Consider the following 23,584-nt stretch of genomic DNA (forward strand, 5'->3'; position numbering starts at 1 on the left):
AGTACCCGAAGACAAAGAAATAGGTCATGTCAGACAGTCTTCTCTATGGAAGAGATTCAGCTTTCTAAAAATGTACCACGTTGTTCTTAGTCTTTCGCCACAGACTGGTGGACACTTCGTGGGGTGGGGGTGCTGGCCTGGAGGACCACGCATGGCCTGGCTGCCCGCTAGGACCCCCACCCCACCCTGAAACACCACCCTTACACCGCATTCAAGATGCATTTTCAAATGTTAATAATTAATGGTCATGCTAATTTATCATAGTTTCATATAACATTCTATAATGGAAGTGGCTCCAGGGGATGGATGGTGGAGGAGATTGAGGAGAAGAGAATAGAAGAAGTGGGGTGCCAGTGAGGAGCAGGAGGAGGAACAAGCATGCCTCCAAGCTGTGTCCACCTTCCCAGGATGCCAGGGGAGGTTCTTGGGCTGCTGGAGGCAGGTTTACAGTCCTGCTCCCAAAAGTGTGTGTGCGTGTGTGTGTGTGTGTGTCCACCTGAACATGCCCGCCCATGCACCAGGAACATATGTAGGGGTGGCACCTGACCTTTAGGTGAGCTCCCAGCCCTCAAAGTGCTCCTCCACACCTGGCTTCATGAACAAGTGCTGGTATCATGCTCACATATGCTCCTGCGCTGGAGCCCCAAACAAAAGACGCAAAACACAAAGGACAAATGTTTGGAATGTGGGCAAGCTGTGGGAGACAGTCACCCCAGGACCCCTGGCACTCTAGGGGAGGGATCTTTCTGCTTCCTGACATGGGTTTGGTTCCTTACAAGCCACCTTGGCCTGGTTCCCAAGTCCCCTCAGCCTGCCTGGGAGGCTACACTCACAGGTTTATCTTCTTGCCGTTGTAGGTGTGTGTGGCTGCTGCGGTGCTCTACGCCCCAGGTACAAAAGGCTGGTTGACAACATCTTCCCTGAGGATCCTGAGGTGGGTGACACCTCCCCCTGGTATCACCTCCTACCCCCTCACCCCATCCAAGGCTGTGAGGGTAAGGCCCCTGCCTGTGGGCCTGCTCAGACTCTGGTCAGTGGGGAAAGCCAGCTGGGGGCCTGCAGGCTGAGGAGATTTGGCATCTGCAGAGGGCTTGGGAAGTTGGTTTTGGCACACTCCGGGCCTTTGCTGTACCACTGAGACATCCTTCTCACTCATGTCTCCTCTCTGAGTGATGGTGCCTTGAGCAAACTCTCTTGATGGTTCTATTTCCCTGCTGTGTAGTGGGAGCACTTCCCTTCTTGGGTTTTGGCTCAGGAGCCCGTGTCTTCTCTGTGGCTCCCTCTGGCAGCTGCCAGGTGTCTGGATGAACTCAAGCACGCAGAAGGCCTGGCTTCTCGGCTTCCCAGCCGCCCCTCCCTGCTCAGGCTGCATGACAGGTTGTGTGGTTTTGGAAATGTCAGGATCTGATGTTTTTGATTTGCTCTCCAGAAATCAGTGACATCTTCTTGATGAACAGTTGAAGGGCCATACTTCCAGCATCCTCTGGAAAATTTCCGAATTACTGTTGAGCTGCCTTCTTTTCCTGTTCATGTCTTGGTGCTGGATACCCAGTACATTTTAATTCTGATTGCTTTCAATGAAGCCTTGTCATTCACTCACACACACACACACACACACACACGTATACATACATATATACACGTGCATATATATACACAGCCACATGTACCCCCATACATATATATATACATAATATATACATATATGCCACTATTCTAATTTATAGCTGGCACACTTTGGGCTAAGTTGTGAGTTCCTGGGAGGCAGGAATGATGCTTTAACCATCTCTATATCCCTGACCCCACATAGCGGGATTTGTCACATACAGAATGGCACTCTGGAAAATGATTATTGACTTGACATATTATTTACCGTTAGACTTGAACCCTTCTAGCCATGGAATGGTCATGGTGCAACATGATGGACTGTCTTTTACAGGATGGCCTAGTGAAGACTAACATGGAGAAGCTGACCTTCTATGCCCTCTCAGCTCCAGAGAAGCTGGATCGAATTGGCGCCTACCTCTCTGAGAGGCTCATCCGTGATGTGGGTCGTCATCGATATGGGTAAGAAATGTGAGAAAATGAGAGATATTTTCAAAAATATTATATTTTTAGGGCAAAATATAGGATCCTTTTATGAAAATGATAGTAGACTTGGTCATTGAGCAAACTAGGAAAACAGGGACTGGGCCTGAGGGAGAGTTGCATGTGTTCCTGCAATGGCAGAGTAAAATTTGATGTTGCTGTCAAGATGTAGGAAGAAGGGTATGTTGGCTTTCTAGGAGCACCTCTTTTTACCCATTGTGTCTCTATTTAGAAGCCTTCACCATTTACCCATTGTGTCTCTATTCAGAAGCCTTCACCCACAATCTGGGGCCTTGAAATGTTGGTCTAGTCCAGAATCTGCAATTATCCTCATCAAACCAATAAACTTACAGTCTTAAAAAGCAGAGTAGGAGGAGGGGGTGTCTGGATGGCTCAGTTGGTTAAATGCCGACTCTTGATTTCAGCTCAGGTCATGATCTTAGGATCTTAAGATCAAGCCCCGCATTGAGTGTGCTTGGGGTTCTCTCTCTCCTTCTCCCTCTGGCCCACTTCCCTCTCTCTCTAATTAAAAAAATCAGACATTAAATATTAAAAAGGGGGGAACCATCTACATTCTAGGGAGAAGGCATGGTTAGGGATAATTTGTCCATTGAAAATACACTTAAATGAAATATTTATCAATCTTCTGAGAGGGAAGGACTTGCTATGTTTAGTAAAGAAATCTGAAATGAAAATAACTGATCAGGGATCCCTGGGTGGCGCAGTGGTTTAGTGCCTGCCTTTGGCCCAGGGCATGATCCTGGAGACCCCGGATCGAGTCCCACATCAGGCTCCCTACATGGAGCCTGTTTCTTCCTATGCCTGTGTCTTTGCCTCTCTCTCTCTCTCTCTCTCTCTCTCTCTCTCTCTCTCTCTCTCTCACTGTGTGTCCCTCATGAATAAATAAATAAAATCTTAAGAAAAAGAAAATAACTGATCAATAGATTTAACTGTTTAAAAAATTTAAATATTTTGCTGTCAAAAAAAGAAACCATCAAAATTTAAAAGAGAACAAAAAAAAAGTGTTTTGAAAGAATAAGACAAAGGATTCAAACTCATCTATTGGTTGCATATAACAAATGGTGGGGCTGGAGTGGAGAAAATTAGTCACTAAAAGCTGTGAAGCCAGAGCCGCAAATAACCAATTCACAGAAAGAGGAAGAAGAAATAATAATAGTCAACAAACTTATAATCAAAGATGTGGCTTGAAATACTAAGAGAACATCTTCACTTAGCAAACTGATAAAAAAGTATTTCTAGGGGCACCTGGTGGCTCTGTCAGTTAAGTGTCTTTGCCTTCGGTTCAGGTGATCCTGGAGTCCTGGGATCAAGTCCTGCATTGGGCTCCCTGCTTAGCAGGGAGCTGGCTTCTCCCTCTCCTTCTCCTGCTTGTGCTCTCTCACTCTCTCTCCCTTTCTCTGTCAAATAAGTAAATAAAAACTTGAAAAAACAATATTTCCAGTATTAACCAAGGAATGGCAACATGGGGGGCAGTTTCATACTTTTCAAGAATAAGTACAAATTGATTGAACCTTTTTAGAAAGTAATTTTGAAATGTAGATCAAATCTTCAAAAACATTTATGCCCTTTGGTCCACTAAATTCCTTTTCTATTCTTCTATCCCAAGAAATCAGTCTTAAATATAAACTAGCTTTACACACAAATATGTTCATTATGGTGTTTTTTATAATAATGAAATAGTGAAAATTAATGTCCAATAAGAGGAAAATGGTTTAGCAAATTATAATTAGTGAAATATTTTCTATTCGATAGAAATGATGTTCATACACATGCTTTCCACAAAATAATGAAAATGCCTTAAGTAAATGAAAAATAGAATAAATAATTATGTATATAGTATTTTACAATCAAGTTAAAAAATAGACAACAAATCTCAATGCCTAGAAAATATAGTAAAAACAATTATGCCATAAATGTTAGGAGTGCTCTTTTTTGGAGCAGTGTGTTTAGGTTTGTGTGTGTGTGTGTGTGTGCTTTGTTTTATGTCCTATCTACCTTTTTTGTGTGTTTCCTAAATATTCTCTATTAAGCATGTGTTACTTTCCAACAAGAAGAGTGAGCAGCAGGACCTACTGTGTTTGCTGTCCTACCTACACCACAATTTGGAGAATTTGTGTAAAAGAACCCAAAGACATCCCTGGTGGCATTGCTGATAGGGCGGGTGGTGGGGTAGATCTAGGACAATTGTTCCTAAGTCTTGTTGCTTCTATTCCCCATATATCCATCCTCTACTTCTTCCTTTCTCCTGCTGCAGACTCCAGATTATGGCAGCATTAGAAATTATTCCCCTGCTTCATCTCTCTTGTTCCAGTTCTTCCAGACAAGATCTTCAAAACGAAGATCTGGCTCTTTAAGAATAAAATCCAAGTTCCTCAGCTTAATTTCTGGGGACTTCCACAACCTGCCCCTAAGTCATGCTCCACCAGCCATGCCTGCTGCACCTGCCATGCCTGCTCTAGACCCACTCCAGATAGACCGGCTGGCGATCACCCCTGGCTCTCTGTACCTCACACCTCTCTCTCAAGGGGCAGTGCTCTTTCCCCCTGACCCCCCACCACCATCATGGGCCCCCGCCACTGCCCATCAGCCCTACCACCTGCCAAGATACCTTCCTCCAGGTGAGGAAGCCAGAATGAGCCCTGGAGTGAAAAGGTGTGCATTGTGCCAATAGGGTGTAAAGGTTCAACCTCTGCAGGATCCACCAGCAAATCTGAAATCAAACTCCCTAGGAGTAACAGCAAGACCGGAAACAATGCATTTCTATCATCATCTTATAAAATAAAATTAGGCTACACGCTCAATAAAAAGGGCACAAATGCACTGTACGTGCTGATTATATAAATCGCCTTGACATATTATAAAGCATGCTCAAGCAAGTAAAAATGACTTTATCCTAGATTGAACCTAAAACTAATATGCTAGCAATAACATTACACATTTAATACTAATTTTATCTGCCCTCTTTGCAGTGATGGTTCTCAGTAAAAATGTCCTGTAGCCAGCAGAGCCACTTCGAATCATATTCCACTGCCCTTAGAACTGCAATTCAAAATTGGTATCATTCTGTTAAAAATAGTCATTGCAGCATCTAAGTATTTAAAGGCTTGAAGGCCTCACTGGAAGCTTTAATCATAAACATTTGGAGAAGAAAAAAAATCTGTTAGATCTGATCTTCTATTCTTTCTCCTTGCCCGCCCCAATGCCATGCACATCATTATTATCTTCCTAGTCATCAGTAACTTCCTGATGGCAGCTCTGGAAGAGCAAAATATCCTCCTTCAGGCTCAGGGGCTGTGTCCCCCATCATCACACAGGTGTCTGTATTTATGGTTTGACCATTTATGGATGACACAAACCTTGGGTGTTGGACTCAGTAGCAGAACTGTCCTCTTCTACCCCACTGCCTCCCTGCTTCATCACCCCACTCCAGTCGTGTGCGAACTCTGCCTTTATATGTGTTTAGCATCCGGGATGATAACCAGATGCAGGCAGGGAGAGAACAAGGTGTGAATTCCAAGTTACTGCTCATTGACATGGGCCATGATGGGCAGAGATGTGCAGAGGAGCAAAAAGTGGGATTTCCCCCTATTTTTCTCCATCTTTGTACATTTTCCTTCCAATTCAGCCCAACTGCTGGAACACCCCTAGAAACTGGAGAGCACGGGGCAGCGGGGGTGGGGCACCGAAAGTGCCTTGTGAGACTCAAGATCAGTTGGCAGTGACCACAGAGCTCTGACCATATACAAATTCTATCAGGTTCCTCAGTGCCTAGAGCCTGGAGGGTGGAGATCCCCAAGCCAAAGAGGGATGGGCTTACTCCCTGAGGACCTTGACCCCAGACCTGATTTGGTGGGACTCCTAAGAGACACGCATTTCCCAGGAGGAGCCTGAACAGGGTTGGAGGATGGCCTTGACCCTTCAGAGATATTGCAGATTCCTAGTAGAAGAGGAGCTTTATCCTTTCCTCCCCTGGCTGAGGTCAGCCCCTACTTTTGTGTTCCTAAAACCCAGAAGTTTCTGTCCAGGAGTGGGGCTGACCAAGTCCATTCTAACTGCATAGAATGAGAGGTTCTCTGTTAAGGCGATTGACTTCTGAGTGATTCTTGGGCAGTGACTGGCCCTGTCTAAGCTGTCCCCTCTCTCCTGCCTGCCGTTCTTCATCTCTGAATTTGCCTGTCTTCTCCCACCCACCCTGTTCCCAGACTTTACACCTGCTCGTCCTTTCCTGGAGCTCAGTGCCTCTTGACTGAGTGCAAGGTGTTTGAGCAGAACCAGCTGCCTGTTCTGGAATTCAATATGAGATACTCCTTGCCTCATGCCCTGTGCGTTCTCCTCCGTTGTTATAACTCACCTCCTGCCTTGGCACTCACCCCTGCGTTCCTGTTGTCACCGGTCAAGTGTCCTCTCCCAGTGTCGGTTGCTACCTGTGAACCCAATTCTATCTCAGATTCCATGGGTTCTGTCTTCCTCACCTGCTGAGAAGCCCTACGAGTACATCTAGGACCCTTGGTTGTCACCTGCTGCTGCAGTCTGTGCCCGCTCCTGCCCTTCCCCCTTGGGCCCTTGGGGCAGGCTTGTCCTCATCAGCTCCAGCTCCCTCCTGCTCCTCATTTTCAGTCAGGCCAGTTCAGTTTCCCAGACCTATTACTATGCTGGACTCCTTCCAGGAAACCAAGCCCAGATCAGATTTCTGCTGAGACCGACCCTTCTGGCCCTGGTCCTTTGAGCAGCCAACATCCTGAGAAGCTCATGCTCTGTTCTCCCTGAGAGGATGGGCCCCACTACAGGACGTATCTGAGAGGGCTATGGTAAGGTCAGATCAACACAAAGAGCTTTGAATCTTATAAGATACTTTGAAAAATTCAAATTCATAATTACAATCCTTCCATCGTTAGTACTGGGGCCTCACATGAGGGACAAAGAAGACTGTATTCAAAGAAGTAGCCCCTCAACTGCCTGACTTTTCACTTTCTCTGCCACCATAATTTTCACTTTCCATCAGAATTTCCACCCGTGGGGATCCCTGGGTGGCGCAGCGGTTTGGCGCCTGCCTTTGGCCCGGGGCGCGATCCTGGAGACCCGGGATCGAATCCCATGTCGGGCTCCCAGTGCATGGAGCCTGCTTCTCCTCTGCCTGTGTCTCTGCCTCTCTCTCTCTCTCACTGTGTGCCTATCATAAGTAAATAAAAATTAAAAAAAAAAAAAGAATTTCCACCCCTGGTTAGTAGCCAATTTTTCTTTTTTCTTTTTTCTTTTTCTTTTTATTCATTCATTCATTTTGTTTGCAAAGGATGGTTTTACCTTATTAGGATTTTCTGGGAATATTTTACAGGAAGAGGAAAAGCAGTGATCTAAACTCTGGAATTTGGGAAGCCTTCTAGTTTCTTCTCGTGCCAAACCCCACCCAACCTCTTCCTTTCCCTCATTTGAACTTAGTGAACAAATGGTGAAGCCCTTCATACCTAAGATGCTGGGATGATTCATGAGAGAAGAGAATTCTGCTCTCCTGCCACCGTTGCCCGAATGTGGCCAGGTTCGTCTGCAAGGAAAGCGTGTCTCTTTCGGAAGAGCCTCAGCCAGGCTGCTTCCCCAACCACATGGGCTTCAGTCTGCCTCACTGGCCAGCACAGCCAACCTGAAACATGCAGGGACTGTCTGCAAAGAATGGCAGGTTTCCTGGACTGTGATGGGGATGGCCTCTGAAGAGCAAGGCTGTCGTGTGCTAGGAATGGCCAGCCACTCCTACCCCCCGCCCCACCCCTGCCTCAGCTGGGACTGGTGGCTTCTGTGCGCTCCAGGAGCTCTAAGACCAATGCTGGCTTTATATTTGAAAGACATTCTGTAGATAAGAGCATGACCTGATCCATTTGTAAACATGCCCAGAGATGATAATTAATAGTGCTTAATATTATTAAATAATAATTTAATAATAGTAGACTCCGTTCAGTAAACACTTTTCAAAAATGGACAGGACAATTTCAGAGTAGGGAAGCTGTTTTTCTTACAATTGCTCAGTATAAAAGTTAGCTCAAGGGTATCTAAGAAATGGTATCTGATGTCTTAAAAAAAAAACGCAAACATTGAGGAGATGCCACGGCTGCTGTTACTTTATATGTTTGGATTTGCAGAGCTGGCTCATGTGCCAGGCAGTTTGGACACATGAAGTCTGAAACTGAACAGCTGCCACAAGCAGCGTTGTGTGGGTTTGTGTTGTGGCCTCAGGGTACCTCCAGAAATCACCTCATAGTCATACTTTTTATCTATTTTTTTTTATTCAACCAAACTTTGTTTGAAAAAGAAGATAAGCAACTAGCTAATCAAGGCTTTTCAAATATCTGCCTAACATTCCAAAGATGGGTATGACTGGGACTGAGGCATAAAGGAGAATAAATCTTTTCATTCATCCTTTATGATAGGCCTGGCATATGAACCTGGCTTTCGAGCAACAGGCAGCTTTCACACTTTAAAAGCTCGTGCTGACACATCCACCATAATCTTTCAGACAAGTCTTTTGCTACTTGCTTTTGACTTGAAGGCATTAACCTGATCCCTCAGCACCTCTGTTAGGGTGAGGAGTTCTCTGCCCACTTTACCTGTCGTGCATTTCTGTGTAAAAGGAAGTACTGTTCTAGTCCACATGGTGTGGCTTAACAAGTAGGAGGATGGAGGCCCTGGAACAGCACGTGAGCTCACACATGAGTCCGCAGGGTTCTTAGGATAATCTTCCCCTCACAGGATAGAATCACTTCCAGCTTCTCTTCTACTTCTTATGAGATCAGTCGCTGATTTGCTTTGGATTGCTCGGGATTTGCTTTTATTTGCACCATGAGGCTTCCCAAGCGCTCCCAAACGTGATCATTAGGTATCTGTGTTATTTGTGTAAAAACTCAGTGGCTCCAGCAATATGGAAGTGGTTTTGCCCTCTCTCGTGTCACCGTCCAGTCTGGCTGTGTGGGCTCTGCACCCTGAGGCTGTCCAGAGACTTCCATGTCTGGGACTCTAGGTATTGCCACTCCTTTGCTGGCAGGCAAAGGAAAGGAGAGGACATGGAGGCCAATCCTGTTCTTTAAGCAAGTGACGCTGACATTGTTCATCTCACTGTCCCTCATTTTAATGGCAATATTTCAGTCATGTGACCTCAGCTAGCTGCAAGAGGGGCTGGGAACTGATCCTGGTGAGCAGTCACAAGCTCAGCTAAAATTCCTAATTACTGGGGAGGAGGAAGGAAAGAGATTACAGGAAACACTTCTAGCATTCTGCCTCAGAAACCTAACTCCCAAGAGAAAATTATAAAGATTTTAACTCGAATGATTTTGGACAGGACACCTGGGTGGCTCAGTGGTTAAGCATCTGCCTTTGGCTCAGGGCGTGATCCCCGGGTCCTGGGATAAAGTCCTGCATCAGGATTCCTGCAGGGAGCCTGCTTCTCCCTCTGGCTATGTCTCTGCCTCTCTCTGTGTCTCTCATGAATAAATAAATAAAATCTTTTTAAAAATAAATAAAAATAAAATTATTTTGGACAGATTTGCAACAGTTTGTCAGAAGTTAAACAATAACTTTTTCCATTGAACACCTACATTGTTTTCTTTCTTTCTTTCTTTCTGTCTTTCTTTCTTTCTTTCTTCTTTCTTTCTTTCTTTTAGAGAGAGCAGGGTGAGGGGCAGAGGGAGAGGGAGAGAGAGAATTTTAAGCAGGCTCCAGGTCCAGTGCAGAGCCCAATGTGGAGCCTCATCTCACAACTCTGAGATCATGACCTGGACCAAAATCAAGAATCAGAGACTCAACTGACTGAGCCACCCAGGTCATCTGTTTTCTTTAGTGTGCAAGTACTTTATAAGGGGGACATGTACCCTTGATGATATACCTCACCTGACCATGCACTCGTGTCTCCACCACAGAACACACGTCGAGTTTGGACTCAGACTTGCACTCCTAATTCTCAATAGGAATTTGATTTGTGGCATTTTTCTTGGGATTCAAGAGAGGCATTGAAGAAGACAACTACCAGCCAAGATAATCAGGGGTTGTCCAACAGAGGCTAGTTTGGAAAGGATTGGATGTTTTTAGCACGGGGAAGAAAAGAGCAAGAAAAATGGGATTGATCTTTTCAAGTGGTTGAAGGGCTGGCATGTAAAAGGTATAGCCCTGTCTTTTTACCATTCCTGAAAGTAAAATTGTGAATAAAGGATAAAGTTGTTAAGGTTTAGCTTGAAATATAAAGAAGTTTTTATTTGGTTGTCAAAAAATAGGATGACCTGACTTACCTCAGAAGCCATTCATCATTGGGTGCTGCGTATTTCTGGTTTCCAGAGGTATTCACTCAGGTTTTAGACTTTAGAGGGAATAAGTCAGTAAGGACTTAGAATCATCCTCATTAGGAAAAAATAATAATTTTGTTCCATGTGTATTTTATCCTCTGTGAGGTACAGATGCTCCCGAGGTATGGTATGCATCACCTAAATATCATACTGCCTGCCATCAACCATATTGTGTGATGATCCTAGAACTTCTGAGGTCTTCAAATGCAATACCTGCAGATTTTATATTCCTTAACCTTTGCAGTTGACTGGTCTTCAGGCCCATCTCAGATTCTTCACAAATGTCCTTCCTAGAGCTCTTCTCTTCCTCCCCCTGGAACCATCACCCTTCGGTGGAACTCTTTGGGATGTCCTGCATGATTTTCTTGTAGCATTTCTTATTTTCCCTTTACAGGAGATATCTTTGTGTTTATCTTGTCCATCTAACTTGAGGCTTCTTGACTTAAAGGACTTCCTCTTTCCTTACATCCCTGCACCAAGACAGAGTTTCTCCTGTGGGTGCTCAACAAACAGTTCCTGACCTCGGATCAAGGAATTCTTTGATCTCATTGGGTTTGGGTTCAGAATTTGCTCTTCCAGGCATCAATCCTTTCTGCTTATGTCTACTTATGAAATGGTACACTTCGTCTGTCCTCATGTTCTTCATCTGTAGAATGAGGGACTAGGGGGGAGCTGGTCTCCAAGCTCCCTTCCAGCTCTGATTCCTTCTGATTCTTGGTGCTGGACTGGAGCAGGCACTAGTTGGAATGGCTGTTCAGACATTGGCAGCCTATTGGAAGAGCCTCAGTACCCAGATTCTGGCCACATGGTCACTGTGCTGATCGTCCCAGTCATGCAACAAAGTGGGATGGGCATGAAACCCAGTGATGGTGTTGCTTTCCCCAGGTACGTGTGCATCGCCATGGAGGCACTGGACCAGTTGCTCATGGCCTGCCACTGCCAGAGCATCAACCTCTTTGTAGAGAGTTTCCTCAAGATGGTGGCCAAACTGCTAGAATCAGAGAAGCCCAACCTACAGATCCTTGGCACCAATTCGGTAAGGAGCTGCCCAGGGGTTTGGGAGTGGGGAGGATGGGGTGGGCATGGAGGATGTCTGGTTCAGCCTTGCTCTATTCCATTCCTATTTGGTCCCTGACCCTAAGTACCACTCACCTCTTATCTTAGTGCCCCTCTTTGTGTGAATAAAGGGCTATTTAGTTTTTTTAATTTAAATAAATATATAATAAATAAAGCAAATTTTAAAAAAACTGGATAACTGTAGTAAAGCATATGATTCAGAGGTTTTTAATATGTTCACAAGGTTGTGCAACCACCATGATCTACTGAATTTATCTTTTTAGACTGATGATCTTCAAACTTTTTTTAGTAAAGATTTTTCCCTTAAATAATTTTAAGTGGGGGCCCCAGTGGATATAAAAATAGATGGAAAGGGAGCCATTCCTTTGAGGGCAGGGGATGGCCCATGCCCTCACAGCTCAGCCCCTGGCTCCATGAGGCATACTTTGAAAGCTGTCCAGCTTGTGCCTCTTTCAAAGAAGCACAGGAAAGAGCCATCAGATTAGTGGAAAGATCATGGGGAAGCAGGAAACGGGGTTTCTGCCTTAGTTCTGCCCTTGCCCAGATAGCTAACCTTGAGTGGGCTATCTTTTATGGACCAGTCTTTTTATCCATACTGTGAGCTGACTGAACTTGGTCCAAGCTCTGCAATGCTCTGTAATGCTGGTCTCTGTACAAGTGGTTACTGTCATGAGAGGTTATGGTCTGAGGAGAGAAGAGTTATCAAATGCGTCAAGAACTCCCCGTTTCATATTTATCTACATATACCTGAATATCCTGCTGGCTTTCTTCAGTGTCTTTTTTTTTTTTAAGATTTTGTTTATTTATTCATGAGAGAGACACAGAAAGACAGGCAGAGACATAGGCCGAAGGAGAAGCAGGTTCCCTGTGGGGAGCCCGATGTGGGACTTGATTCCAGGACTCCAGGATCACTACCCAAGTTGAAGGCAGATGCTAAACCGCTGGGCCACCCAGGCACCCACCTTCAGTGTCTCACCATCTAACTGTTCCATCCCCTTCAGGGCATTGCTTTCAGCTCCAGGCCTTCAAGCAGCTTGGTGTTAAAAGCCCTGATACGCAACGATTTTACAGATATCACAAAAGAAAAGTTAAACATTTGCCCTCTTAACCTTCCAGCCTGAGTTTTCTGAATTTTTATTGCAAGGATCACAACTGCTTTCTTGTTCCACAGAAGTTGATTTAACCAGAAGATAGTCTTTGAATTTAATTTTAAGGACCCCAAGTAGCAACTATTCCCTTCCTTTTCTCTCTCCGTAAGCCAGCTGCCTTTGACAAATTACATATACAGTAGCTGAGGGTGAAGTCCTGTGTCAGGTTGCCCTGGCAACAGCTCCAGATACTGTTTCATTTATCCTGTTTAAGAAAACTATAGCCTAGGAGAGAACATCTGAATGGAAAATAAACCAGTCATCATGCATCCAGAGGGCCTCTCCCCCCGAGGGACACGGAAGCCAGAGCGACCTTTCCCCACAGCAAGTCCTGGCCAGGGGTAGGAGTTTTGTTAGTTCCAGCCTTGCAGATTCCTAGATTCCCCATCACAGCCAATCACTGCCTCAGCAACAGTGAGTCAGCTAATGATTCCTGTACTGCACACAATGAAGGTTATATAAGGACAGGTGATTATGAGTAAGGTAAATCAAATAAATGCAATAGATTCAAAGCCCAGCTTTGGAGGCAGCTTTTGCTAGTGGTGCCCCTGAAACAGATGCTCTTTCGAGCTCACAAAGCCTGGATGTTTTTAGCACGGGGAAGAAAAGAGCAAGAAAGTCCCTAGGACAGTGTTCTTTTGCTCCTCATCATCTTAGAACTGCCAGCATGCTAGCACTTGATGTAGTCCTAGAGAGTCTAGCCTCAGAGTTTCAACAGGTTTTCATGGGGGCTTTGAGGTCTCCTGGGAGGAGGACTAGAAGGATCCTGTGTGGAAGTTTGCAACTTTCATTTGGATAAAGGGTTTTGCTGCTAGGAAATTAACAGAAAGACACAGAAGGAGGGAGAAAGAGAAAGAAAGAGAAAAGGAATTTTCCCATTGATGCTAGTAGCAGATCTGGGGACCCCTGACACCCTGCAGGGAACACCCTGTGCAGGGTTCCTCCCTCCTTCCCTCCCTTCCTTCCTTCATCCCTCATAGAAATTCATCCGGCTTGTATTTGATCACCAGCAGGATGACATTGTGCTGAGACTTGCCACAAAATCCAAATTTGCTAATACCACTCCTGCACGCTGCATGCAGTAAAGTGTAATTTTTAGAAATTTCTGTGATACTTTCAAGCCCTTAATGAGAATATCTGAGTTTTGGAGGATGATGAGTGACCAGGGAAATCTGGAGAAAATGGGGAGCCAGAGCCAGCTAAGCTCACTTTGCTCTTTCCGGGATTTGCATTTGCATACCTGCCTCATGGCCTGATGAGTACAATCCTAGGGGAGGCCTGTGGAGGTCCCAGACTTTGTGTTTCAGGGACAGTAAAGTGATCATGTGTCCTGACCTTTTGAAATCACTCTCTAATGATAAACTGAAAATACTAAGTCTGAAAATGCCAAGGTCCCCTATATGACCAATCCAGTATATTAGCCTAATGTATACAAACAGTAAACTCTTAAGAAGATTCCTGGATTACAGTTTGCACTTTTGTCCCTACATCACAACCTATACAAAAACTAACTCAACATAGACCAAAGACCTAAATGTAAGAGCTGAAACTATAGACGCACTAAAAGAAACTAGAGGATTATGTTTTCACGATCTAGGATTTGGCAATGGGTTCTTGGATACAACATCAAAAGCAGAAGCAACAAAAGAAAAAATAGACAAATGAACTTCATCAAATTTTGTGCATCCATGGACACTGTCAAGAAAGTGAAAAGACAACCACGGGAGGAAATATTTACAAATCATCTATCTGATAGGGGTCCAACAACTAGAATGTATGATAAATTCTTACAACTAAACAACAGAAAAACAACCCAATTAAAAACAAAATGGTCCAGGATTTGAATTTCTCCAAAGGAGATCCACAAATGGCCAAGATGCACATGAAAAGATGCTCAACGTCATTAATCATGTGGGAAATACAAGCCAAAACTGCAGTGAGATACCACCTCCCAGCCACTGGGATGGCTATAAAATTTTTAAAAAACCAAAAAACTGTAAATGACAAGTGTTGGCAAGAATGTGTAGAAATTGAAACCCTCATACATTGCTAGTGGAAATGTAAAATGGCATAGGCAGTCTGGAAAGCAGTTTAGTGGTTCCTCAAAGTTAAGCAGATAGAATTACCACATGACTCAGCAATTCTTCCTAGGGATCTACCCCAAAGAACCGAAAACAGGTACTCAAACAAATTCTTGGACACAGATGTTCCCAGAAACACTCTTGCCATAGCCAGAAGATGGAAACAACCCAAAAGATCACATAGTGTGTGATTCCATTTAGATGAGACGTCCAATCTAGGTAAATCCAAGTCTCTTCCAGTATAAACATAAACAAAGTCAATAAACAAACTCACAGGGAAAAAAATACGCTCTGCATAACGGCAAAATACCTTCAGCTCACCTGACAAAATGAACAATTGTTCCCTAATATTCTTTTCAGATTGAGTGCCCAAAATTTCCCTAAGAGTCCCTAAATTGTCTTGTGTTGCAATCAGTCAAATCCAAATTCAGTAAGGATGATGCATTCACTTTGTTTATCTGCCTCTTGGCCTGTTGCCAGCCCTCTCCTGCCCACCTTTGCTCTTCACGACACTGACGTTTTGGAGAGACCAGGTCATTTGCTCTGCGGAATGGCCCCGCATTCTGGGTTTGTCTGGTTAATTGCTTGTGGCAACATTTCTTTTGCTCTTCTGTCGCCTATACTTCTTGCAAACGGCAATTACGACAGACCACAAATGTCTGAGATCTCACTTTTTTCATGGATGCCATCCTGGGTTAGGGTGGTGTTCACCAGTTCTCTCCTTATTAAAAGCACGTTTTTGTCTTTGCCAGTAGAAATCTGTGGGAACCAGGCAAGTAATCCATTCCCCACTCGTCTTTCAGCTGCTGTATCTTTAATGGCATATCTCCCTGTTGACTGAAACTTCTTGGGGCTCCCTTGACCTCCTGGCCCTATTGCCAAGCTCTTCCCACCTGGTTTATGCTCCTTAGTTCCCGTGGTTGGCTAAACAACGGTCCCCCCAAGGATATCCACATTCCAATCCCTGGGATCCATGAATGTTACCTTAAATGACAAAAGGGACTTTGCAGATATGATCAGGTTTTGGATCTTGAGATAGAGAGATTCTCCTGGATTATCCAGATGGGTCCGGTGGAATCACAGGGATGCTTATAGGCGGGGAGGCGGGAGGGTCAGAGTCTAGAAGGTGAATGATGATGGAAGCAGAGGGAAAGAGAGAAAGATTTGAAATACTACTCTGTTGGCCTTGAAGATGGAAGAAAGGGGGCTGTGAGCCAAAGGACACAGGTGGTAGCTTCTGGAAGCTAAAAAAGGCAAGGAGATGCTCCCCTGGAGCCTCCAGAAGGCATACAGCCTTGCAGACCTGTTTTAGATTTCTCATCTCCAGAACCGTAAGATAATGCATTTGTATTGTTTTATGCCACTAAATTGTGGTGATTTATTGCAGCAGCAATCGGAAATGAACATAGTTTCCTGCAATGATTCTCTTCCTCTACATGCCCCTAAATGTCTGTGGTCTCCACAGTTGGTGCCCTCATCTTCTCCCTCTGTATACTCCGCCTGGACGATTCATCAGCTCTTGCGGTTTGACTGTCATCTATTGACTCAAAATGCTCCCCCACCCAACACCAGTGCAGGAACCGCTGCTGGAAACCCACATGCCAGAAGTGGGCTCCTCGCAGGCGGATCAAATCAGAGTTGTGAGGCCAGTTGTACCGCTTAGGTCACAGGGGTCAGCACCAGCACACCACGGGGATTCTAGAGCAGGGGCGGCTGGGGCTTTCCTGGGTCTGTGTCTACCGGGCTGGTATGTGGGGCTGCTTGGGGCTGGAGGGATCACCCTCTCTAGTGGCAAGGACCAGGCTTTCCTGAGAGACCCTGAAACCATGTCAGCTTTGCAAAGAATCTCGCAAAACGGAAGGTCTAGAGAATGACCGTGCCTCAGCTGGCATTGGCAGGACATGATCACATCACAGTGGAACTGTTTCTCTGGAAGTTGCTATCAACAAGAGCAGCTGGAGGACAGGGCAGGGGGTGTTACAGTCCAACCCATGCGGTTTGCAGGATCTGCTTCCCAGCTAGGATCTATCTCAGCAAAGCTGAGAAGCGGTTCCCATTTCTCCTGGCAGAGGTAAACACAGCGAGGCGGCCTGCAGTCCTAGATCTAGGGGAAAGTTGGGGTTCTCTCCATGCTCAACATTGTAGACTGCAGTTCTGTCGTTGATGGCAGGAAGTCGTGTGGCTCAGAATGCTCATCCGTATGAGAGAGAAAGGCTAACTCCTGCTTGGAGACTCTCAGCACAGAAGTGAGGCCAACCAGCTCAGCTTCCATTTTTCCCCTCCCCAGGGAGAGCTGTTTTTACAATGTCAATATTTGGAGATCACTTTCCTTTTATTAACTCAGGCCCCTAGTAACCCTCAGTATTCACATAACTGTGGCTCCCTCCCGCCTGTACCGAAGGTGGCTGATCCGCTCCAGCAAGCCTGGCACCCTTTGTTGGGTATAAAGGACTGAAACTTTGATCTTGAAAGGGTGGCCCTAGCAGTGCCTGGGGCCTTTGAAGTGTCACATGTCCCGAATCTTCAGTTTGTTGCTATGGAGACCTTCTCCATCATTACTATATCTTAAAAAACTGAAACCAAAAACAAACCCAGTTTTATTATTTCACAACCTTATTCATTAGGCAAGTAGCATTTTAACAAGAGCCAATTTGTAAAGTATGAATTTGCAATAAAGGGAGCGAAGCAGACAGGAAGTCCCTGCTGTATTGTGCATTTTAAAAAATAGTGACTGGCCACACAGGTAAATGCACTCAGTAGGAGTCCAGGGGTTGTTCCTAGTAAGCCAAAAATGCCAAATGCCATGGGGGCGGGGGGGGGGGGGGATGAGGCTGCAGCTGTCACCTGGGATGGGCTGGTCATGCAGATAAGCTTCATAAGTGGAGGAGGTGGGATTCAGAAATGCAGTCTGGCTCCAGACCCCTTCTTATAACAGTAACACTATACTGTCTCTCTTACAAGGAACGGAGGCCTTACTCACTATGAAACTGGAGTGTTCTAACCCCATGTCCGGAAGGTCTTGATGGACTTCCACAGTGGGTGTGGGGCGTTGACCTGGGCCGCCCTGAAGCACCCGATTTGACCCTCTGAATCATGACCACCAAAGGTTCCTGTCAACCTCTAGAAGCCTCAGGAGCAGCTTGGGATGGGCTCTCTGGGAGGTGTCCCTGGGGGACTCCACAGGCCAATGCTCCCTGGCCAGGCCATTGGTGTTGGTGTGTCTGGGGAGTCATACTTTCAGACTCAAGGGAGGGAAGCTCCTTCTATCAAGCTATCACACCAAGGGTTCCTAGGGATGCTCAGATATCCTGGTAACAAAAAGTTACCTATTTTGCATGACCCATAATGTAATAAACAGGGCACATACCCTCTGTATGGGAGATTCAGAATAGGGTTAAGTGCAGTCTTATCATCAGACCTCCTAACAGAGCAGGAGTCCTGGCAAATATGGGAATAGAATGATTGACAGCCAAAGCCTCAAATGGTTGCATCCCCTGCCCCGAGGCTGTTCTGGGCCCCAGAAATGGAGCCAAGGCCCCGTCACCTATCCAACCCTTGGTTTAACTCTGAACCACTTCAATTCAAAAGAGGTGGTCTTCAAAGGAGATGGCCATCTAGCCAGCCTTGCTGACCTTCATTCCCAGGGATGTCCTTCTCTACATTTTCTAGCATCCTGCATAAGCCTGGACTGGGAACATCTCTAGAGCTACTGGTCCCGCTTGCCAGTAAAGGGACAAAGGACATAGGGTCTGCAACCCCTGCCCCAGAACCTCCTGTGCAAAAGTTGGCTGGGAGATGGCGCTTCAGAATGCAAATACCTGGACCCTATTCCCCAGGTAGTCTTGTTCACCAGGCCTGGGGTGGCTCAGAAGTCTGCATTTTCCACAAGCTCCCTCATGTCATTCCAATGCACATTAAAATTTAAAACCCACTGGTGGAGGGCAAAGAGCACCAGAGTATCAGAATTTCCAAGTTTGAGGCCCGACTCTACCTGTCACCACTGGATGACCCAAAATAATTCACTTGCTCCCTCAATTTCCTTATCTTCACAATGGGAACAACAGAGATCCTGCAAAAACTTGCCAGTTTGCCAAAAATTACATTAGGTGACGCATATTTTGGTAGGCTGAAAAATAGGCCCCCCAAAAGATGTCCATGTGCCCGTCCCTGGGACCTGTGAACATCACTTTATATGGAAACAGGGTCTCTGCAGATGTGATTAAGCTAAGGATCATGAAATGGGGAGATTATCCTGGATGAGTCCAGTGCAGTCACAAGAGTCTGATAAGAGGCAGTCAAAAGGAGATTTGATGCAGAGGAGATAGCATGAAGGCAAAGGCCGGTGTGGTGCAGCCCCAGGGAACTAATAGGATGTGTGAGCTGCAGGTGCCATAGAAATATTTAATGTTGTTATAACTTAGAATAAGGGTGTTAGCTGCTTCTGCGTTCCGCTGCCATCCACTTTCAGCAGTCAAGATGGGCTGGGCCCACACAAATGTGGCTCCACCTGATACAATTCCTTTCTATAAACAGCTTTTCCTAGGACCCATGCCTTTTGAATATTTTGAGGACTTCCAACAGAAGAAGGTATGAGTTAAACCAAGGCAAACAAGCTTCACTACAAACATATTTGAAATTTGTTTTTCTGGTCAGGTGGGATGAGAAAGCACAAATGAGCAGAGTCGCAGACGTGTAAAGACCAGACCACTATTTGTTGAGTGGTGTCTTGAAAGTATTTGTACGCTGCCCCAGCATGCACTCCACTCAATGATCGTGTGGTGCCGAATCCTGTAGGAATCATAAAAAGTTAAAGCCTCGGGGCACCTGGGTGGCTCAGCCAATTAAGCTTCCAACTCTTGATTTTGACTCAGGTCCTGATCTCATGGTCGTGGGTTCAAGCCCTGCATCAGGCTCAGCACTGGGCCTGGAGCCTGCTTAAGATTCTCTCTTCCTGGGGATCCCTGGGTGGCTCAGCGTTTTAGTGCCTGCCTTCAGCCCAGGGCATGATCCCAGAGTCCCGGGATCGAGTCCCACATCAGGCTCCCTGCATGGAGCTTGCTTCTCCCTCTGCCTGTGTCTCTCTCCTTCTCTCTCTGTGTGTGTGTCTCTTATAAATAAATAAAATATTTTTTAAAAAAAATTCTCTCTTCCTCTCCCTCTGCCCCTCCCCCACCTCTTGATAAAAAAGCTTAAGCCTCTTAGAAATAAGAACCTTACTAATATTGAAACTTGGGATTCATGGAGCTCCTGTTATTTCAGGAACTTGGGGAGCTTTTCTTAATTATCTCTACTTTATTCACATTCCTAGGAGATGATGTATGCATTTTAAAGAGAAGAAAACCAGTGTTCCTCCAATTTGTCCCTGGCCTTGCAGTGATGGCTGCTGGCCATCCCGTAGTCTCACCCTCTTGCCCCTCTGGGCTGTGCTCTGTCCCACCCTATTGCACTAAATGATTTCAGTCCCTGAATGGTGCCTCAGGGTTCGCGGCCATCACCCTCCATCCTCCCTGCCCTCCACTGCAGTCATCACTCCCACCCTCAGTTTAGGGTGGCTAAAACTATTTTCCTTCTCTCCACACCCCCAGGCATTTGAGGTATGTTGCCTGCCTGGTCCATGCTTCCCACCTGGGTTCCTCTGATTGCCTAGCCAGGCCTGTGTTGGTGACATGAAAAGGATGAGGGTCATGCTGCCTGGTCCTAGAGCTGATGGACCAGACCATAACTGGCAACTGTCACCATGGTCACCACAGCACTGTTTCCTGAGTACCTCCCCTGTGCCAGGCACTGTGCTAGTCACTCTGCTTCAGCATCCCCTCCCGCCCCGTTTAATCCCAGTGACTGCCCCGTGACATAGGTCCTAGTGTCCCTACTCACAGATGAGGAGACCATGGCTCAGAAGTTACCCAGCTGGTCCATAGTCACACAGATGACAAGAGGCAGAGCAAGGAGGTGCCATCCAACTGTGACTACAGTAGTGTAGGGGGGACCATTGTCCATTTATTTTTTTTTAATTTTTTTTTACTTATGATAGTCACACACAGAGAGAGAGAGAGAGAGAGAGAGAGAGGCAGAGACACAGGCAGAGGGAGAAGCAGGCTCCATGCACCGGATGCACCGGGAGCCCGACGTGGGATTCAATCCCGGGTCTCCAAGATCGCGCCCTGGGCCAAAGGCAGGCGCTAAACCACTGCGCCACCCAGGGATCCCACCATTGTCCATTTAAATGGAAGAACTCTCATTGAGCTGAGAAGACTCAGACTGAAGTTTCCAGGGAAGAAAAGTGCAGAAGAGTGAAAACCCAGGAACACAGACAAGAAAAATCAGGGCGGTTTCCTGTGCTTAGCAGCAGGGGCTGGCCCCACTGGCCTAGATTCAGAAGAAACTAGAAAAAGGCCACCCCTGGTTGTAGAAAAAGAATCCCCGTGGATGTGTTCTATCCCGCTTTACCACAGTGGCTGTCATGGAATTATTGGTTTTTAAAAAATGATTGTAATCTTAATTCTAACCTTACAGCCAGTGGGTACTAGTCAAAAATACTTAGCAGCCTGGGCAGCGTGAGGAATGGCCAGTCTCAACAGACACTGGGCGTGAACAAGCGCCCAGGCCATGCCCCTGACCATCCGCCGGTCCTGCTCATGGCTTCATGGCACTTAGAAGAGGAAAGTCAGGGGACCCGGGTGGCTCAGTGGCTAAGCGTCTGCCTTTGGCTCAGGACGCGATCCCAGGGTCCTGGGATCGAGTTCCGCATCGGGCTCCTTGCATGGAGCCTGCTTCTCCCTCTGCTGTGTCTCTGCCTCTCTCTCTTTGTGTCTCTCATGAATAAATAAAATCTTAAGAAGAAGAAAAGGAAAGTCAAAGTTGAAAGTGCAGGAGAACTTGACGTCATGTTGCACAGAGGTCAGGAATCAGTTCAGAGAAGGGTCCGTGTGGGGAGAGGGGGGCAGTGTGCACAAGCCTGGAGGCCAGGTTGTCTGTCAGTGACTTAGCAGCGATCCACAAATGCAGACTGTCCCATCAAGACTACTGGGACTGTGCTAAAAGGTAAACCCCAGGGCCTCATCCCAGAGTGACTCAGCATGTCTGGGGCTGGTGACGGAAATCTCCGTGGTTCCCAAGCCTCATGACTCCGTTGTACATAACCTCTGGAGCACTTAGAGTCATTCTTAAAGATAAAAGAGATGATGTGTGTGAAATGCCTAGGGTAGTACCTGACGTATATGAGCTTCTGCATGTTCCTCGCTGTTAGCCCCCAGTTCCCAAACCCGAGAACATGAAGTTTGGGCATTCATCCTCCTGATACACATCTGAGTCTACACGGTCAGTAAATGTTAGAGACTAAACTCGTTGACTATTTCTCCATCTTTATTATGGTCTCTTTTTTCAGTCTTGTTTTAATTATTTTAAATGCATATTCTCTTGCATACACTCAGATTGTCTTATTTTAAGCTGCCTCATCATATGTAAGGTACATACAGTATTAAAAAAAATTAAGGGGTGCACTCATGATCCCAGAGTCCTGGGGCTGGGCTTCCTGCTCAGCGGGGAGCCTGCTTCTCCCTCTGCCCTGCTTTCTGCTCATGCATGCGAAATTGCTCTCTCTCCCTCTCTCTCAAAGAAATAAATTTTTTAAAAATCTTTTTTAAAAATTAAGAATCTTAGTGAATGATGACTGCAATATTTATTTTACACGTGGGAAAAACAAACCATAAAAGAAGTTAAATGTCCCACTCAAAAGTCACACTGCCATTGAGAGGTGGATCTGCAGCTGGAACCCCAATAGCTGCCTGTCCACTTTGAGTAGATGGACGCCCTGACCATGCCAGGCTTCTGGGGAGGGGAGTGCAGCCTGGAAACTTCCTGTTGGTGGGTAAGAGCAGCAGTACTCCCAAACTTCACTTTAGCCTGGGTATCAGCCTCCGTTCGTGTGTGGGCTTAAGACGTTCATGTAGCCAAAGGCTGACTTGTTTCTAGAACTCCTGAACTTCTATCTAATCAATGATCTTATGATCACATGAATTACCATTACGCCTCTTCTCCAGAACCCCATCAATAATGCAAGCAGTGTCCTTTGGATTTATTGCTAATATCAGAATATTCACTTCCAAATAGATGTATACATTTTAGATGTTAACTTGGAAAGAAAGACCTCCTTATCTTCTTTGTATGTTGAGATTCTATTAGTCAGCAGAAAATAAATGTATATTTATTAGTGAAAGAATAATTAATGTTGGTGGAAGTTGCTAATTGGGATCCCTGGGTGGCTCAGCGGTTTAGTGCCTGCCTTCAGCTCAGGGCGTGATCCTGGAGTCCTGGGATCGCATCCCATGTCGGGCTCCCTGCATGGAGCCTGCTTCTCCCTCTGCCTGTGTCTCTGCCTCTCTCTCTCTCTGTGTCTCTCATGATAAACAAAATCTTTAAAAAAAAAAAAAAGGGAAGTTGCTAATTGTCATCCAGAAAAAGTTAACAAATTTTGAATCGTTAGAGAAACAGATTGGCAATTGATAATGAATATCATGAGTGCACTAACTAGATAATTTTTAGAAATAATAGCATATCCTTTTAGAACCAACAAATGTTTACAAAAATTAAATAACAATACAAGATAGAATAATGGAGAATAGATTTTATTATAAGCGTAATCTTTTGAGTTGTTTGCAGTACTAAATTTATAACATTAAGCAAAATAACCTATAAGAATTATACTTAATTTTTAGCTATTTAACTCTACTTAGTCCGTGATTCTTGCTTCTCCGTGGGATTCCATTGAAATTAAGTCCCTATTTAGAATTGCAAATTTGCAGCCGGGTGGCAGAAGGAATTCAGCAGCTGATAATGCTTAGCAAGACTTAAC

General features: G+C 45.5%; 1 protein-coding gene across 5 annotated transcripts in view; it reads left to right on the plus strand.

Annotated features, from left to right (window-relative positions):
* The window catches only part of EFR3B (EFR3 homolog B), an 89,396-nt gene that overhangs the window by 39,254 nt on the left and 26,558 nt on the right, over positions 1-23,584 (plus strand). For all 5 annotated transcript variants that reach the window (XM_055327552.1, XM_055327548.1, XM_055327549.1 and 2 more), the window contains exons 2-4: positions 858-934; positions 1,940-2,067; positions 11,313-11,463. In XM_055327552.1, the coding sequence (XP_055183527.1) occupies positions 1,961-2,067; positions 11,313-11,463 (258 nt within the window). In that variant the 5' untranslated portion in view covers positions 858-934; positions 1,940-1,960. The remainder of the gene's footprint in view (positions 1-857; positions 935-1,939; positions 2,068-11,312; positions 11,464-23,584) is intronic.

This window comes from Nyctereutes procyonoides, unplaced genomic scaffold (assembly GCF_905146905.1).
Source record: "Nyctereutes procyonoides isolate TBG_1078 unplaced genomic scaffold, NYPRO_anot_genome, whole genome shotgun sequence".
Classification (NCBI taxonomy): domain Eukaryota; kingdom Metazoa; phylum Chordata; class Mammalia; order Carnivora; family Canidae; genus Nyctereutes; species Nyctereutes procyonoides.